The following is an 18,357-nucleotide window of genomic DNA, read 5'->3' on the forward strand; positions in this document are numbered from 1 at the left end:
CCCTTCTATACAATGTACTCTATAAAACAACTGTGAAAGGCAAATCAGTAGCAATAGCTGAATTACTTTATTCAATGAAGCATACTCTAGAAATAAACATGTTTGTGTACTCAAGAAGACAATGCTTCCCAGTAGCGGTGTGACTCCTGATGCATTCTTCAAGAACTATTCACACATGCGATAGCTTGGCATGTGATGTGCATTTGCTCTGCTGTCAAAATATTAGAATAGTTTATTTTACTAACACAATGAAAGCAGGTATAAGAAAACAAAATATTTCTACACCATCTCATGAACTCACCATTTGGAAATGAAAAGCAAACTCTCCGTATTTAGCGCACGAAAATGGAGTTCACAGATCAAGCACATAGAAGACATACTATTTTGCGTTGCACCTTGGCAAAATGATAACATGTACCATATGTTGTGAGCGTACTGGAAGACACATGTTCAGTTCACATTGTTGGCATGTTGTAAGTGCGTTAAAATCCAGTGTGACCCTTTACATTGTTCCAGCAGGAGACTAGTCAAGAGGCAGCCTATTTTGAAGACATCGGTGCCACAATGGAGATTGAGACTGATGCAATGGACCTGACTCCAAACTTTGGGGAGCCCACGTCAGAAGCGTTTAAAATTTCCCAGGTATTAAACCTAATATATGGATCACTGTGCAGTGAGTTAAAGGAGAAAAAATTTGTGTGGGCTCTGTTGAGTGGTGTGAATGAGCCCTTTTTTTTGTAAGCCATGGTTTGTTTCAGGGCATCCATTTGTTTGCTGCTCAGACCTGTAGTCAGGGGAGGTGCCCTAAAGCTGGGCCTCCCCCTCCTGAGGGGTTTTCGCCTAGAGTAAATAATGAAATTAGGTGTTATCGAAGGCCTATAACAAATGCCCCCCCCCCCCCCCCCACTGAAATTTCTGGCTACAGACGTGTTGCTGTTGAAGGCATAGCTACAACTAAAATCATGGTAGTTGCGTGTGGACTATAATTTTAGGTACTTATTTAAGTTGTTTCCCTCATAACTCACGAAGCACTTTGCTAAAAATGATTTCTGCACACTTTGTATTACAGCTTTCAAAAAGCATCAGTTATCTCAAGGGCCACTGGTACACCAACAAGCACCATGCAGCTGCACAGACTGACCTTATGCCCAACGAAAGCTGCAATCTCAAGGTTATTGTTTTTGACACCCCCATTTTTCTCTTTTCATGAAGGGCATGCTTGGCTTTTCAAATTACCGGCAATTTTGCACAATTCGTTGCTCGTAGAGGATCGCATTCAAAATGTTTCATTGCTCATCCTTCATTTATAATAAACCATCATAAACATTGGTGTATGGTTTTAACTTCACTTTATATTATGTGCAGGATTGCTTTTACATTGAGCAGTGTTTACCAATTTATTGTGTTGCATGGTAGCTTATATCCTGTAAGTGTTTGCCGGTGCACCAGTGCGTAAAAAATAATGATTGGTGTTTCTCTTTCACAGGTGTGCAGGTTTTCCTGTATAGAAAAAGACTGTAACAACAGTGTCGCAAACAGATACCTCACCGCCAGTTCACTGGACAATCGCAGTTAGCAACTACAGATTTTGGTGCACCTCCATTATCGATTCAATGTTCCTCTCTGCGGCCAGGCCATGAAAAAGACGATGAGGAACCGAACCAGCCATCGTTTTCTAGCTCGTGGCTGTGAGTTATGCTCTTTTATGTTTTATTGAATACGGGGGCAAAAATTCAAAGCTCTAGCTAGAATGCTTCAACCATGTTTAACTCTGATGGCTACAGGTATATGTGGCCCACCCTCTCTTTACAGAGATGACACGTTGCCAATTGCCCAAGAATGTAAGTTCGTAGTTTTTGAAAGCTGCCTCTTGGAGCTGCTTAGAAAATACCCCACATGTGCCTCACCTTGCAAAATTGCCACAAAAGTGCATGGCTCGTTGTTTCAAGTTGAGTATTTCTGCCCCCTTCGAGCATTCATTCGTGTGGCACAGCCAACCACAAATTAAGAAAATGTCGGTGAGAAGCCTTCTTTTGTGTGTTAAAATATGCTTCACTGGCGCTAGCCCAGAGAAAGTTTTGAGGCTGCTTGAGGAGGTGAATATACAGAGGCCTAGCCTGACAATGTTCTACCTCTACCAGAGGCTTCTGTTCCAGCTTACAGTACAAGTATGTATTGAAATGAGCACATGTTTGTGGGTAAGTATACCTTTCTTCCCATGGTAGCACTGTTGTTTTTTTACCAAAAGATTAACACCACATGCCTGGTACTTGAACCCTGGCATTTTTGTTATGTGTGAACAATAACAAATATTAGTCAGCAGTTTCTGCATGACATAGCTTTGGGAAGTTTGGGAATCCCATGTAGTGATCAAGCATGAGACTCATGCATCAGCACACAGCGTCTTTTTACGGGTCTACGTATTTGAAGGCAATTATGAGCCAGTTTACGTTCCATTGACACTGTCATTGTACACATTACAAACGAGCAAGCAGCTGTGGCCATCACTTCATACTATGGCTTCCATAGTGTGAACGTTTTGCGCTGTGAACTTGTTTTCAGCAGCTTCCTGAGTTTGTATCTACAAATGGGGTCATTTTTTCAGGTGTGGGATCTCGAATAGAACCCTGTCCTTGAAAGACGGCAGGGTGAAGCACAACTGGCTGGTGATAGAAGGTGTGATTCAGCTGGCTTTTATGCAAAATACTTGACAAACAGTTTCATAGATATTGGCAGTAATAAAACTGTGCACCTTGTTGAGGTGAAGCTTGCAGAAGTGAGGGGTCTTAATTACTGACATATAGTCGAACCTCTTTATAGAAGACACCTATAGAAGATACAAACTGGTATAAGAGAAACTAATGCACCTACATTCAAATACTTGTTCAGAAAATGCATACGTGGTACCCTGCTTATAAAGAACGTCTGTATGGAAGACCAGAATTGCTCCCCGGAGCATGCCTCTTATAAAGTAGTTAGCTATAGCTCTTTTTTTTTAAAGTATTGTTGCGCGTCAAACTGTGCATTTTCTGCCTGTTTCAGAATGACGAGGTGCTGAAAAGCAATTTGATGGAAATATTTGACCTACAGAAAGAAATTGTTGAGCTTAAAGCTAGAAACCTTAAAATCACAAAGGTAATAACAGATAGAATAATACATGACAACACATGAGGCAAACATGGAGCACATCTATAATATATGGCACGTTGGAAAAAGTGAGTAGTTATTCATCTTGCATCTGTTTGCCTTGTGTTTATATTGCAGTCGTGTAGCCATTTCAGTTCTCTGCTTCTGGCCCTAAAGGTTGTTTTGATTTTGGCCATGGCGATGGCATGAAGACATAACTGCCTCGTTATGTAGCTCTGAGAAGTTAAAGGAACAAACTGACTGGTTCTATGAAAAATATCTATCAGCCAATGGCTGATAAATGGGCTTACTGGGCTTATTTTCTGTGATTTCTCAAGAAAAAAGAAAGCTATTTCTAGCTGACTTTGATAATTTATTGCTAATTCTAGGCCGTGTGCTGCGCTCTAATATTTGGCTCGCGTGTTCTTGAGAGCCTCTACTACTGATTGGCAGGGTTTTCTGACCATGATCAAAAAGTGTTGCAGGGCCCCTTCAAGTCAGTGCGTTCACGGCTGTAGGCATGATGGTGTTACGTGAGTCATTAGTTATGGAGCCGCTTGGCCCACAAATAGGTACTACGATATTGCTCTTCCAAAGACGAAGTCGCTAGGCCAATCTGTATATCTTAGGTTTCGTACCTTGTTTTTGAAATAATAAAACTTGAAACTTGAAAACTTGAAAGTAAGGTTATTACTCTTTTAATGGCGTTTCGATGGGCATGTCGGCATGCACATAGTGTGTATACGGTTGATAGGCGTGATGATGGCACGCGAGTGACTAGGTATCAGCTCACAGGCCTGAGTATCAGGTATTAGGGTAATACTGTGAGGACGACGTTTTTCCTTTGATATGCATGCCGACAGGTGTGAATAGTGCGTATGTGGGTGATAGGCGTGATGACGACACGTGAGTCACTAGTGATCGCTACACTTGACTGAGTTATGTCACCAGTTATGAGGCATGTCACCATTAAAAAGGTACTTCATTTTATATGCATGTCGGCAAGCCAGAATAATGCAAGTGTGGATTGGAAGTGGCTTGTATTCATGTCGGTCACTACCGACCACCTGCTGAAGTACAAGATCAGTGAGCTGTCATTGGTCACTAATGATTATGTCAGCTGTATGAAGAATTCTACAATAATAATTGTTGGGGTTTAACATCCCAAAACCACTGTACGATTACGGCAAGCGCCGTAGTGAAGGGCTCCAAATTTTGTCCACGTGGAGTTATTCAACGTGGAGCTAAATCTCAGAAGACAGGTCTCAAGTATTTTTGCCTCTATCGAAAATGTGGCCACCACGGCAGGGAGTCTCACTTATTATCTTTCACCGGAGACTCGCACGATATCTTTCACGATGGTAACCGACTCATTTGAGTCACTTGTCGCTCGGAAACACGTCTGAAAAAGACCAAAAAGAGGGACGTAGTACAGGTTAAAGATGACGTCAATAAATAGCCTCAATTGATGACGACTTTCTGTAGTTGTTTCCCACATTGCAGGTTTCGTGCTAAAGGCAATTGCACGAGCAGTACATTTTCTGGCACTGCGATTAAAATGGGTGACATTTGGAATAGAATTGCTGGTGCAAGGATTTAATCCCGTGGCAGGTAGATTTATTCCATTGTGTAATTAAATGTGCTGGAGCCTGGAATAAGTAATTGACGCTCGTATTGAGTGTTGGCGCACCTGGATTATCTCTAGCATTTGTATTATTTGAGCAGCAAAACCTGTGAGCAGCAAAATTAAGCGCTTTAATTTGAGCTCATGCTATACTCTATTTTCGATCAACACACTTTTTTTTCAATTGCATAGTGATCTTTTCCAAGATTAAAAAAAATGTCACTTTCATCTGCCTCCAATGGAAGTGATGTCTGATCCTGATTGATCTGCGCCTTCCACGTGACGCGCCCCCGTTCACTTCCAATTCTGCGCATAGCAACAATTCAGGCTTGGGTAGAAAATTAGGGTGACGAACTGCTCAGACGTTGAACCACTTTCCCTATCTACTCTTTATCTGTACTGTTAAGTGCAATAACAAAAAAGAGTTTGGTACAGATAAAGACAACCTGCAGGCTTCAAGCTTCTAAACTATTCTAAATGCCTGACACATCTCAAGATGGAAAATGTCGACTCTCACGCAGCTGCAGTCACAGGCTCCGTTGCGATGTCCATGTTTCAGCTGGCTCATGTTGCGAGGTCTACTGCAATCCCACCACTGTCATCGAGTTGTTACGAGAGAATCCAGGTTCTCTTGTATGCTGTAAAAAAAATCATTTAGGTGTGGACAATCCGCCCCGCGGTGCGTACAGATGATGTTGGCACTTTGAGTTCCTCCCGCCCCTAAATAAGAGAAAAGTCACACAATCTATTTTTCCTGTCCTCGTTCCCTGCATTTTGCCTCGGCGCGGGATGCATCTATTGGACAAATGCCATCACGTACTCCACGTGCGCATTTTCTTTAGCTTGTTTTCGGTGTTTTAGGGCTTGATCGCCATAGCTGTGCACAACACGGTGAACTGCACATTTGTGCTGTGAGTTTCCCGCCCCTACTCCAGACGTCTGCTGCGTGGTTTCAGTTGTTTTGTGCTTGCTCTTACATTTTGGTGCACTTGCGATTGCAGCAAACGTTAAACTGACGGCAAGCTGCGTTTTGTATTCTGTTTGAGAAGCAAGAAGCGCCACACAGGAAGATCTGGCTTAGAATCTGCTGGGATGACTTCAAATCATGTCGGCTCTGTAGGACATGGAGTTCCTCACAAATACCTAAACAGAAGTTTGTTGCCACCGGCGTTGCAAATTTCGTAAGGGGTGCTGTTGGAGCATTGGGAATGACTATAGATGTGTCTACGAAGCTTGTGTTGGCTGGTGTTTAGCGAGGCTTCGGCTCAAAAGTGGATATGACTGCACAAATAAAACTTCTCTGAAACAAAGTTGACCTTATAGGTGCGTATTATAACCTAAATTAATACTTTGCTTATCTAAAGCTACACATCACAAACAAACGGCGATAGAAACAGACGACGTAAGTAGTAGAGGGAACGCTCACTTTGTCGTCTGCCTGCCAAGTTTAGCGGCCGTTGGTTACTTTTTATGCTTCGTAAAATTGCAGATCGCCTCAAAAGTTTTCAGTGTTAAATAATACATGTTTTTGTACAATGAGAAACAATAAATAGCTTATTATATACTCTGTCAGTAAGAAAGCAGGCATTTTGACACTAGGAACACTTTGAAGCCAGACGCGTCTTCGAAATGTCCGAGCTCTCCATGAAGAATGCAAATCAGAGTCAAGTTCAAAGCTCACAAGTAGTTATTCCCTAGCATCCTGCAGCTCACTTACGCCAGGTTTCGCTCAGGTATTTTTGTGAGAAACTCCATGCTGTGAGGTTTGCGAGAGTCTCTTCGTGACTCGTTAACGTCTTAGATTTTTGTCATTCTAAGCGTCGCATACTTGTTTTCCGTTTACTTGTAATGTTCATCTGTCGCTTCCAGGAAGTTTTCGAATGAGTCTCCTTTTCTGTGAAGGCTTCACGGCTCCGTACACCACATTTCGCATTTTCTGTGACGAGGAACGCGGTGAGTGCTTTCAAATCTCGTGGTGGTCCAAACACACTTGCCAATTAAATTTTTCTGCCTGTCTGTCTATCTGTCGATGTCCTTTCGTTATATTTCGGCAGCCACTAATAACTTTACAAGAAAAAAATCACAGCATATCTGCAGAGTGAATGATGATGAGTGGGGCGAAGCATCCGTGCTTTTGTCCGTCCGTTTCTGTCCAACCATGCGTTTGTCGATGCATGTGTCCCTTGGTCTGTCTGTCTTTCCATCCGTGTGTCTGTGCGTCTGTCTGTCTGTCAGTCTAGTGAACACTCCAAGTACCGCCATCTTGTGTCTTTTCATCATATATTCATCATATACAAGTATCACCATCCAGCAGACATTCCAAGGACTTACTGCTGCTACTACTACTACTACTACTACTACTACTACTACTACTACTACTACTACTACTACTACTACTACTACTACACATCAGGGATGCATGGGCCAGGGCTTAAGCAGCTTCCCTCTAAAAAATGTCATTAAAATTCCAGCTGAAAAGAGCAAGCAATTTGCAGCGACAAGGTTTGATGTGGAGAGCATTTTCTAGATAAGCGCCCCATGGGTAGAGCCATGGTCGAAAGAAGAGAGAGAGAGGAATGCCGGCACCTAACGATAAAAGAGGAGATGATGTTACACTTACTGTCTTCGGGGGTTTCACCAGCCCCATGTCGAGATGCCCTCCCCCACCCACCTGTGATTGTGGCCGGCGTATGAACTAAACCTGCTGCTTGGGCGAGCTGGTTCATGATTAATATAATATGAACTATAGAATAAGTATGAAGAATAGATAACGAACTGCCCATGTAGCATTTCTGACAGCGTTGAGTACGGGACAACATTGTGAAGGCAACTGCAGCGTTTGCGGCACGTTGCGTATTTCCGCCCTAAAGAGTGCGACTTGCGTTGCTTGCTTTATTTACTGGCATGAACGGTGTTTTAAAAGAAGCAATAGGAGAAAAAAAAAATGTGCATCTGCCTCGTCACATTCATTTCCTTTATGCCGCCATGTAACAGCACCCACTTCATTAAAGCACTACGATACTGAGGCCGGTGCCTGTACTAAATACGAACATTTTTGGGACGTGGTTTCTGTCGACACGGGCGGAGATCGTCTGCTCCTGAATTATTTTATTTACACCATGGTCTCCTGGGTAGCGTGATGTAAGGGCCAACATAGGGAGCTGAGACTGTCCAAGTAAGCAGTGGCAAGGCGAAAGGAAGCCAGAGAAAACAAAACGATCAATATAAAAAAGGGCAATGCAACAACAAAACATGCACACAAAAAGCCACCAATGCTATACTCGGGGACAACTTTCTCTGGCAGCACAGCCAAAGCAACGTGGCAGAGCTTCTGCACATGTGTTACTAAGTCAAGTAGTCCATTTTCATGCGATCTCTGTTTCGGTTTCGCAGACGCATCCAGCCTATACTTTTCCACGCCATCACCATGCAATAAATCTTAGTTATTTGGGAGGAAATAAATGATATGTTTATTTTGTTTAAGCGAAAGAACCAGAAGATTGTTTGAAGTTTTCAGATTTATTTCAGAAAAAAGTACGGTCGAGCAGGTACTGGGCGATTGGAACAACGCAAGGCCAAGAAACCATTTCCAAAATTTTAGTGCATACTTGGTTGTCTTCGTTTTTTGCCTTCTTTTAGAGAAGCACGAGCATTCTGCAGACGCTCACATTATTTTTAGGAGACGCGAAGGCAACAATAGGAAGATGAAATCTTTGCACCAATCGGTCATGAGCGGGCTACTGACATTTGTAAATTGAAGTCTGTGAAACGCAATCTTTATTCAGCCAAGAGCACCGTTTTTGTACAGTAAATAAGGTAGTATACATAAACGCGTCTGTCACCCAGACAAACTGAAACGTTCCGTATGTACGGGATCCACACATACGAAATTAGTGAAGTACTGAAAGATGTATATGGAGAAGCCTTATGTGCGGAAAGCCGTATATGCAGAATACCATGTGGCAATCCGCATATAAGGAAAGCTGTATGATGTGGAAAGGTCTGTATATAAAGAAAGCCGTATGATGTGGAGATATCCGTACATAAGGAAAGCTGTATGATTCAAGCAGACATAAAATCGACGTCCGAATCTGGTGGAAAGCAATATGATACCGTATTTTTCGGTGCATAAGACGCACCTTTGTATAAGACACTCCCCTCCCCCACTTTTTGCAAGTTTCCATGCAAAAATTGATATATAAGACGCACCGGTATATAAGACGCACCTGCAATTACTTGCGGAAACTTCATAACGTGCGGTCAATCGAGCATTGTAAAATGCCGTACTTACGTTTCTGAGCACTAGTCCGTATGAAAACGTATACAACGCCAAACTTGAGGGAAAATAATGCACACTCACTGAAATGTTCCGCATGACTGCAGGTAAAACACTTTATTCTTCGAAGCCATCAAAGTCTTCGTCTTCTGACCCTTTTGGAATAGCTCAACCAGCTCTGGCGGCACCGGCACTGGGACCTCCTCTGCTTTGTCTTCGAAATCGCTGCTGCTGCTGCTGTCATCATCGAGGTCAGGAACCGAGGATGTTAGCAGGCCTGCCTTGCGGAACCCCGCAATTGCGGTGGCCTGTAACACGGCGCACCAGGCTTCGTGCACCCACTTCACGACTTCGCAAAATGAACCGCACCTCGTGCGTCCGGTCGCAGTGTAGCTGTGTTCGCCATCGAACATCCACAACTCTCACAGGCACCGCAGAATAATCTTGAAACTGCGATTCACTTAGATGTCCAGCGGCTGAAGCATTTTCGTCATTCCGCCTGGGATAACGGCAGCGGTGCAGTTCTTTGCCTTGATGCGTTTCAATGTCAGCCTCGTTACATGTGCCTGCATACTATCCAAGAACAGGAGCCCTGTCTTCCCATGAAACAAACCATCCAGTCGCTTAGAAAAACATTTCTTGGGTGACTTGCCCATCATTTCTTCGTCCATCCAGCCTTTCACGTTCGTTCCTGTGACGACGCCAGATGGGGAGGCCTCTTTCGGCATTATCTACCACCTAAATGTTAGCATTGGTGGAAGTTTTTGCCCGTCAGTGCAACACGCGAGCACAACCGTGATGTGCACTTTTTCATGGCCAGTAGTCTTGATGGTGACGGCCCTGTGCCCTTTTTCATGGCCGGGAGTCTTGATGGTGACGGCCTTGTCACTTTTGGTGCCACACTCCTCTTCGTTTGAATGTCAAACATTAGTGGCACCTTGTACATATTTATCATATGGCTGTCGCTAGTGCCATTGTCTTCAATGGTTTTCTTTATGAAAGCCTGGAACCTCTCAAGCTTGTCCATTTTGGCTCATGCTTGTGCGGGCTCTCATCGCCAGCGCTTTGCGGCGCCAAAATCTTGAGCACCAGGACAATGCGCGAACGAAGTCAACGGCACCCATCTTCTTCGCTAGCACCTGCACTTTGAGATGCAGCTGCACTGTCGACATCGCCCCACCTTGGGGATGCTGCTCCAATATCCATGGGTCCAAACCAAGGAGGATACATAAAACTTGCTGGAGTGGAAGCCGCCTATGCGGCGCTACGGGAGAGAGTGAAGCCGCGCCGAGCGTGCGGCGGCCATGTTGCCAGTGGCAGAAAAGAGCCGAGCGCTGCAAATTTATGCTTCATCGCTCTGCGGGTGAAGTGACTCGTGTGTTTATATAAAGCAACGAAAACAAGTAATTCTGGTTGTAAATGTTTATTGCGACTTGTACGCAGCCAAGTGGCATGTAGAGAACTCAAAGTGCATATGCATCAAATAGCGATGCCTAAAGCAAACACATCATCGAAAACATAAGTGCCCTACTGGTGGTTGAAAATTATTGCCCTTGTCAAAAGTGGTCCCACCTTACTTTTGACTGATTCTCGGTTTTTTTTCCTTCATCATGTGTTGTATCCTCACTTTTACGTATTATTTGACGATTTGCCTGCACAAACAGTAAACCTGATTATCAAGCGTATCAAAGTCTAGGAGGTGCTGCTCTAGTTTATGGAACCAGTTTTTCTCGGAGGAAGCTCATAGAACTTCCAGGATGAGGTGTTTTGCTCTTGACTTCACCGTTGTGGTGGAATCACCTTCAGCCTGTAGCCGCCTCATTCCTCGACTTCTTTGCAGAGGCTAATGACATCTCGCGACGGTGAAACAAGACCACCTCGCCTCTTACATTTAATTAAAGGTGTCAGCTCATCTGAGTGCATGGCTGCTATGCACTCTTCACAGGTAGTTGCAGTTCGACCTTTCGAACAATGAAGCCTGCTCTGTATGGCACCACGGAACTGACAAAAACAGAAAAGCTTTCGGGCTAGTCAATGCGATGCGTATTGTCGTGGTCATCGGGCTGCAGGACTGGGCCCTTGCGCATGTCAGTGAGATTGCTTCTTGGATCTACCATGGCTGCAGGAGTCGTTGCATTCAATACGGAGAGAACATCTTTGGAGCAGTGTCCAGAGCTTGAAGACGTGACTTCCATCGGAACCAATAGACGCTTGTATGCATCCATAAACTGCGAAGCTGTTGGGTTGTTATGGCCGCCTCATCCACGTATTTATTCAAAGAAGTTTTCGGCATAGTCTTGACTGAGTTTGTGTGTTAGTAAATATTTCAGCTGACCTTGGCTGACAAGTCTGTCAAACATTCTTTTCGTGCTTGCCATGCGTATCCAAAAACCAATGAATCCGTTTTTTTTTTCAGTCCTTCTGTCACTGCCGGATCTCTCAGCCCGTTTATGTACGCTCAAGTCTCCGCAAAAAACGACTTCTAGAATGCTTCGTTCCCCTGCTGAAGAGGCGCTTTGTACGACTTTGCCAGCGGGTTCCTGTAGTTTAAGATGTCAAACAAGCGATCAAAAGTTCTAATAAACGTAGATCTTGTGCTGGCACCCTTGAATTGTGGCAGCTTTAGCTTTTGTTCGCAGAAGTCCAAAGCGTCGGCAACTGAGGCACTCGATCAGTTGTACAGCATATCATGCCTTCATTTTCTTGCTTTTCCAATTGAACGTGGACTTTCATAAGTTTGTTTCCGAGCCAAAACCCTTCTTCACTTTGAAGTGCCTTTGATGCCACTTCATAACCCCATTTCACATGCTTCCCTTCAATGTCAAAGAGGTGGTCAAAGCACTCTGGCGCGAAGTGCACAGAGCGAAGTGATCTAAGTCTTTCACATTCGACTTCTCACGGCGAACGGCCCACTCCCAGAGGCTCCGCGTTACGGAATCTTTAGGAAACCTGTAAAACAAATCCGGACTGTTATGTTTTGCACGCTTAGATCGCGTCAGCTATAGCTCCCTTTAGTAACGAGTGCGGAATGGCTATGTCGAAGATGTTTTCGTGCACGTACAGGTGGAATGTGAGGCCACAACCTTTTTTCAACCTCTTGGCACATCCGTAAACGACGCAAGAGCCAACCATTGTAAACCATTTGTCTTCACATGCCGACAAGGTGAAACAAGAACGGACGAAATCAGCAGCTCGCGATGGCGCTGAGCACGCTTTTTACCACTGGCAAGATGGCGGCGGCTGGCTTCACTCGCACAGCGCCCCTTCCACTCCAGCAAGTTTTATGTATCCTCCTTGGTCCGAACGTCCATCAAGGACTAGCCATCGTGCCTTCTTGCCGCGGTCAGCTTTCTTGTCACTCTTCATGGCCTGAAGCTTGCCAGTATATTGTCGGCATGAACGGATCATCTTTTCGACGACATCGAAATGGCAGCCCGCTGCCCGGTTCCCATACTCCTCAGCATACTTCACAGCGGTAAGCTTAAACGTTGCCGTGTAACTTTTCAGCGAAGCCAGCATACCGCTGGTGAAAGTAAGAAAGTCGCAGACCAGCCGAACGAGTAAGATTGCAATTAACGACTGGCCCGACTCGCTGAACCACAGAACACCTACCACAGAACACCTACCAGTTTGGAGAATGGAAACTGTATCTTGGGGCTGTTGTATCAAAATAACGCGCAAGTACGGGGCCGCGGCGTACAGAACTGCAATATCGTGAACCGAGATGGCGCTTGTAGTACTATCATCATCAATAAAAAGACATTTTTTTTTGCTGCAGGTGGGGGGCTCGCAGCTGGTTTGGGCTGCTCGCTTCCTCTGGTATTTTTTTTCGTTGCTAAATCGCGCGTCGCATCTGTAATTATTGCCAGGTGACCTAGCTAGCCTCAACTGGCAAAAATAACGTCAATCAAGTAAGGTTTGCATCGTTATTTCGAGTGTCTAAGATCACCAATGTATACTATCAGGTCTGAACGAAATGAGTAACTCATACATATCGAAAGCTTTGAACCCATGTGTAAAGACTCTTGAAAGCTAACAAGCATATGCATATAACTGAACATCGAGATTGCTGAATGAATGTCGCTCTCATTGTGTTGCGCCGTTTGAGTTAAATAGCGTGGCTTCAGGACAAGGGTCCGATTCTGCCATGAGATGTGGCATTTGCCCTCTAGCGTTGATCTTGAATTGATGATGTGGAAGTGATGAGGGAACTTGCACATTGCCAATAGATACGTTGCGCTGTGTGAACAGTGTAGTTTTGTTAAATTTGTTAAATAAGCAATCGCGAATGCGTGCAGTTCTGAATTTTTCTTGCTCTGCAATACTGCACTGAGTGCTTCGCAATTGTGCAATGTCGCGTCGTGTCGACAGGGTAGGCATTAGTTTTATTTCTCTGCCGTGAGCTCATATCATAGGTAATATGTATTTAGGCGATGGGCCTAAAAAATATTTCAGGCTTGCTACATTTATTGTTAGAGTTAAGTTACGCAGTTACCAGAGTTAAAATTTCTCTTCGCAGGTAATGACCGGTCTGTGGAGTATGCAGCAAACATGTATGCTAAACGAACAGTTCTGAGGTATGTGCTTTCAGATCGAAAAAGCCCACTTCTAAGAAAGTGAACTTTAGGCATGCATTGTACAATTTTGTTGTTAGTATATCTTTGTAGGTGCTCTTACAGTACACTATCTGATCAGTTCTGAGCACAATCTGTTATTTGCATAGACATATCGATAGAACTTGAGCACTCTCTTGCAAGCAAACGCTCCTGAAATCAATCTGTCCAAATACTGGATCAATAAAGGCCACATTTATTACACTTGTTATTGTGTTTACTTTTTCAGTATACTTGTGCTTGAACGCTGAAGTTGTTTTCTCCCTGCTACTTTAAGAGGTTAGTACTTGAAATACGTACTATCTTGCAGTGTGGCTGTGGATAAGTCAAGATCATGTATGTTTCAACTACCTGTGCGATTTCCTAGATTTTTTTTCATGACGGTAGTGCACAAAATTTCACTTCGTAGTGGTAGACACTATAGTTGTCACAACTTAGTTTAAAGAGAAGCAGATGTGCTCAAAGAAATCTGGGACGTTTCTCTGCTATAATAAAAAAAAACAGTACCACATCTAATGAACACAATCTTGCTCTACACGACAGCATTCACGTCTTTGAGGAAGCTGTGCTGCAAGTGCTTATCACCTTTAAGAATCATTATTTTCAGAGCCCATTGAATATATGTGCAAAGCTAAAGCAATTGAGTGCAGTCTTATGAGCGTTGGCGCATGTTTTTGTGAACTTGTAAGAGCTAAACACAGTTAATTAAGACAAAACAGTTCTGGGTGTTGTTCGTAAACTGTCACAAGGCACAACTAAATGTCGGAAAGCCTGTTAGTGCCCCTCAGTGTGGGGGTGTCCATGTTCATTTTATAATGCAATTAATCATTTCTGATGATTCATATGCCAACTATGAAGTGATCGTGAGTCGTACAGTAGGGGGTAAATTTAGATTGATTCTAGCTTCCAGGGGTTAAAACAAATGACATTGTAGCCTTGCTGGAGAAAAGACTGTTTGTCTAAACATTTGCTCTGACACCTCATGTTGATAGATTTTTTATATTTTCAAGCTTCCATCTTTTAAGGGTGAGTATAGTTCACCTGCAGCAATGGGAACTGGTTCACAGCTGTGCACCAAAGGTTCAGAACTTGTGCAGCATGAGTTCAGCAGTGCACAAGTGAATGACAAGGTGCCGACAAGCTGAAATCCTTATTTTTGTTTGCTGAATTGAATGAGGTGCAAACATCTTGACAAAACACACCGTGTTTGTAGAGGTGGGTACGGTACCTACGGTTAATGCTTTGCTGTTTGTTAAGCTGTGTTTGCAGCTGCACCAAACCAGCACCGTCAAAGTGGGAGGTACAAAAAAATCATTAACTAGTTTTGGGGCTGTACCTCTCTTGCGCTTTTTAAATAAATGGCACGGTTAGAAGATGCCATTGCTGCACCACAGAAACGATTGGCAAGGTACAGCACTTCGTAAAATAGATCATGTGGGGCAGGCGAATTGAACAAACCCTTAAGCGCACAAGCGTCTTAGCATTTCACCCCCATCGAAATATGGCCACTGTGGCTGGTATCAAACCTGTGTGTTAAGCTGGGATCAAACCTGTATTGTTGCCACACAGTCTAACTAAAAGTGTTACAGTTTCAACTTTATTAAAGTGTAGATTCCATGCCACGGTAGACAGCCAATGCTTGTGGCCAATCTAAAGCACTCCTTCACGATATGCGCGGTGAAACATTCACAAATACAGCATTGCGTGTGTGAGGTTCGAGATGACCTGTTGTAGTGGACATTCAGATGTTTCAACGTGCTTGCAGAGGGGACATTCGGGGGCAGGCATTCTGTCGTTGCATGGCAGCCTGGAAAATAAAGTAACATCACCAGATGTCAATGCATGAAATTTTACAAAGTAAACAAATAAACTCAGTTAACTAGTAAACAACAGTATTCTATACATATATGTAATGGTACCCCATAACACGTGTATCACTCGGGGCTACTTCTTCACAAGGCATGTCTTGTAGCGGGTTCCTTGCCCATTGGACACAGCTGCTTCCATGTCGAGTGGGCCAGGAGGCTATGGCAGAAAAAGAAGTATTTCTGATTTATGTGACGCTTTCTTTGTCACATATAGAAAAACCACACCCATAATTATGTGATGTTTCACAAATGCGACTGCAGTATACTGTTAACTCGTAGGTTTTTTGCACTAATATATGGGCTGGCTAGAAAAATACATGTGAGGCGACAGTGATTTATTTGCCTTCTTACATCGCAATGGCCTGGTTGGTGTTACCTGGCGATGGAATTTCAGAATTAACTATTGAGTCAGCGACTCCTGCCCATGTCAAGCCACGCCGCAAATAACGCACGTTTTTTCAGTGACAGATTGAGACGTTAAAAAATTTTTTAATTTAATATTGCAGTGTGCTGCCACCGTGTGACACCTATGGAGTCATTGGCAAAAAAACTACATATGTTGAAATGAATCAACTAGCCCAGCAAGCAACCGTCCTTAAAAAAACTGAAGTGGTTTCAACTCACTGGCCCGGGCTTGCAACAGGTGCTCATCCGAATAAAGCTTCAACATTCGTTGCTCGGAAGTCACTTGAATTCTCTTCGCAAAAGCATTTGAACGTGTGAAAATAAACTAAGCGAGAAAGAGTGTGTTGGTCAGCAGAGGCTCGAAATATTTACAGCGAAACGAAACAGTCTGAGACAAATCCGAACGTATCGCGAACTGTTACCTGCCGTCGCAATCGTTGGCCGCTGTATATTTTGAAATGAGGATAATGATGTTGATAGGCTGCTGCTGACCTTGAGTCAACTGGAGTAAAAATCATTACAAAAAATTGATTTCGCAGCACATGTTTAAGAAAGACTACTTGCTATAAGAACAAGTTGTTTTTTATGTGTAGCGGTACATAAAAATGTATTTGATAGTTTTAGAACTGAAACTTGGCCCCGACGAGGGCACCTTTACAAAAAAGTGCAATAGCGCATGTGGCGAGAGAGGTTAGTAGATCCACTCTCGGTGTTTGAAACAGAAACGTGCCACAGTTGATTTTTTCGTCCCTTGATCGCTTGAACTTGAGAGTTTTCGGGGCCTGATCCAACTGCAGCCGAGGCGGAGCCCAACTCAGATTGGGTTGGATTGGCGCACCTATCACCATCTTATGCGGATTTCACTAAGTACAGCCTCTGAAACTTGCGCAGGTTCCGTGAGCTGAAAACTCACACGATGACATTATGTAATTTTGTTTTTGTTGTGGAATTGTAGTATCGTCGCCATGAGTCTTGGTTCTTATAATTATGGTGCATTATTCACATTTTATTGCTCTAGTCATTTATAAAAAAGGCTAATCAGTATCAACGCGAGTTTCTCCCGAAAGAACTACGAAAATAAGTATGTATAAGATGCACCATTGTATAAAATGCACCTCCGAAAATTTTGGAGAAAAAAGACACTAGGTAAATTACACTAGGTAAGTTGAATAGACCGGAAAATACACTAGGTAAATTGAATGAACGTGCAATACTGCGTAAGAATGGTCACAATGTCTTTAAAAGATGCATGATGAGATAATGAAATAATGGTATCTTCAAAAGTCGTGATATATGAGCAAATATGCTTTTAAATAAAGTATGTTAGGATACTACAAAATTAACATGCTAGGCATCATATGTCGGGGTTACATTGCGACCAAGTAAAGCAGTGTTTTATGCAATATACAAAGAAAAACTTACGAAGTTAGTAAATGCATTAGAAAAGCACGCGTATGCACATCGAAAGCAGTTCTGCTACAATGAATAATATTTTCTATTTGTCTGTATGCTCCAGCTGTGAATAGCCAGATCTCGGTGTTGACGATACGCAAATGAAGTGACCCTGCACCGAAATTTCACGAGATGTACCTCAGCCACAAAATGGGGGCACAAAGCATAATGCAATAACGATAATCTTAAAGCAAAAGTTTTAAAAATAATCACAGCATTGTGAAAGTGTGGTGGTTTGTTTATCTCTTGAACACCATTAGAAGATAGGCCAAATGCTGCTTGAGGCTCCGGAATCGCTACAGATACGGGAGGTCACTGTCATGCACCTAGGTGTGTCCTTCATAGGCACCTGAAAATGTAAACAATTGGCACAAATGATGTCAGACACACATGTAAGCACCTTAGTTCACATGCACAAGAATGATAACGCATAGAATGAAGCTAAAAAGGAAATTCACACAATTCTTCATGTTATGCATGTGTGAATCTTGACTCTTAGCCACCGCGGAAAAAGGGGCCATATTTACTAGGGGTCAAAAAACAATTTTTTTTGTGGTTACACAATAATGCTTTACTTACATTATTAGGTACCATACTGTAGCTAAACAAAGTGGTCTGTCCAATAACATAAATGTAGCATATATATTTGTTATGCACATAAAGTAAAAAAAAATGTTTGAAATGAAAATTTTTTGCAGTGATTATACAGGTAACGCTTTCAAAAGGAGAACAACTTAAAAATAATGAGGTTAAAAATAGTTGAAATATACAATTTGTAGCTTCTTATATTGCAAAAAGTTGTAAAAGTCTCAAGAATTATTGCAAAGAACTGTTCTTTCCACAAAAAAGAAAGTTAGTGGGGATGCTGCCGTAGATGGGTTATCCTTTGCAGCTTGTCATCACAGACAGGGTCGGTCTGCTCCGAGTCCGTGACACTTCGAAAGGCAAGGAACGAACAAAAACGGCTTTTGCGCATATTATTCAAAGAAATCG

At 43.1% G+C, this 18,357-nt stretch overlaps 1 protein-coding gene across 5 annotated transcripts in view; it reads left to right on the forward strand.

Moving 5' to 3' along the window:
- Window positions 1-17,885, forward strand: part of LOC142786443 (uncharacterized) — a 41,514-nt gene extending 23,629 nt beyond the window's left edge. For 2 of the 5 annotated variants that reach the window (XM_075884131.1, XM_075884133.1), the window contains 7 exons: window positions 517-642; window positions 1,070-1,171; window positions 1,487-1,688; window positions 1,813-3,215; window positions 13,546-13,603; window positions 13,869-13,918; window positions 16,014-16,190. In XM_075884131.1, the coding sequence (XP_075740246.1) occupies window positions 517-642; window positions 1,070-1,171; window positions 1,487-1,576 (318 nt within the window). In that variant the 3' untranslated portion in view covers window positions 1,577-1,688; window positions 1,813-3,215; window positions 13,546-13,603; window positions 13,869-13,918; window positions 16,014-16,190. Of the gene's footprint in view, window positions 1-516; window positions 643-1,069; window positions 1,172-1,486; window positions 1,689-1,812; window positions 3,216-13,545; window positions 13,604-13,868; window positions 13,919-16,013 lie in introns of those variants that run through there. The other 3 variants (XM_075884132.1, XM_075884135.1, XM_075884136.1) reach the window with 3 other exon arrangements.
- The last annotated feature ends 472 nt before the right edge of the window (window positions 17,886-18,357 follow it).

Source organism: Rhipicephalus microplus, unplaced genomic scaffold, assembly GCF_043290135.1.
Source record: "Rhipicephalus microplus isolate Deutch F79 unplaced genomic scaffold, USDA_Rmic scaffold_24, whole genome shotgun sequence".
NCBI lineage: Eukaryota > Metazoa > Arthropoda > Arachnida > Ixodida > Ixodidae > Rhipicephalus > Rhipicephalus microplus.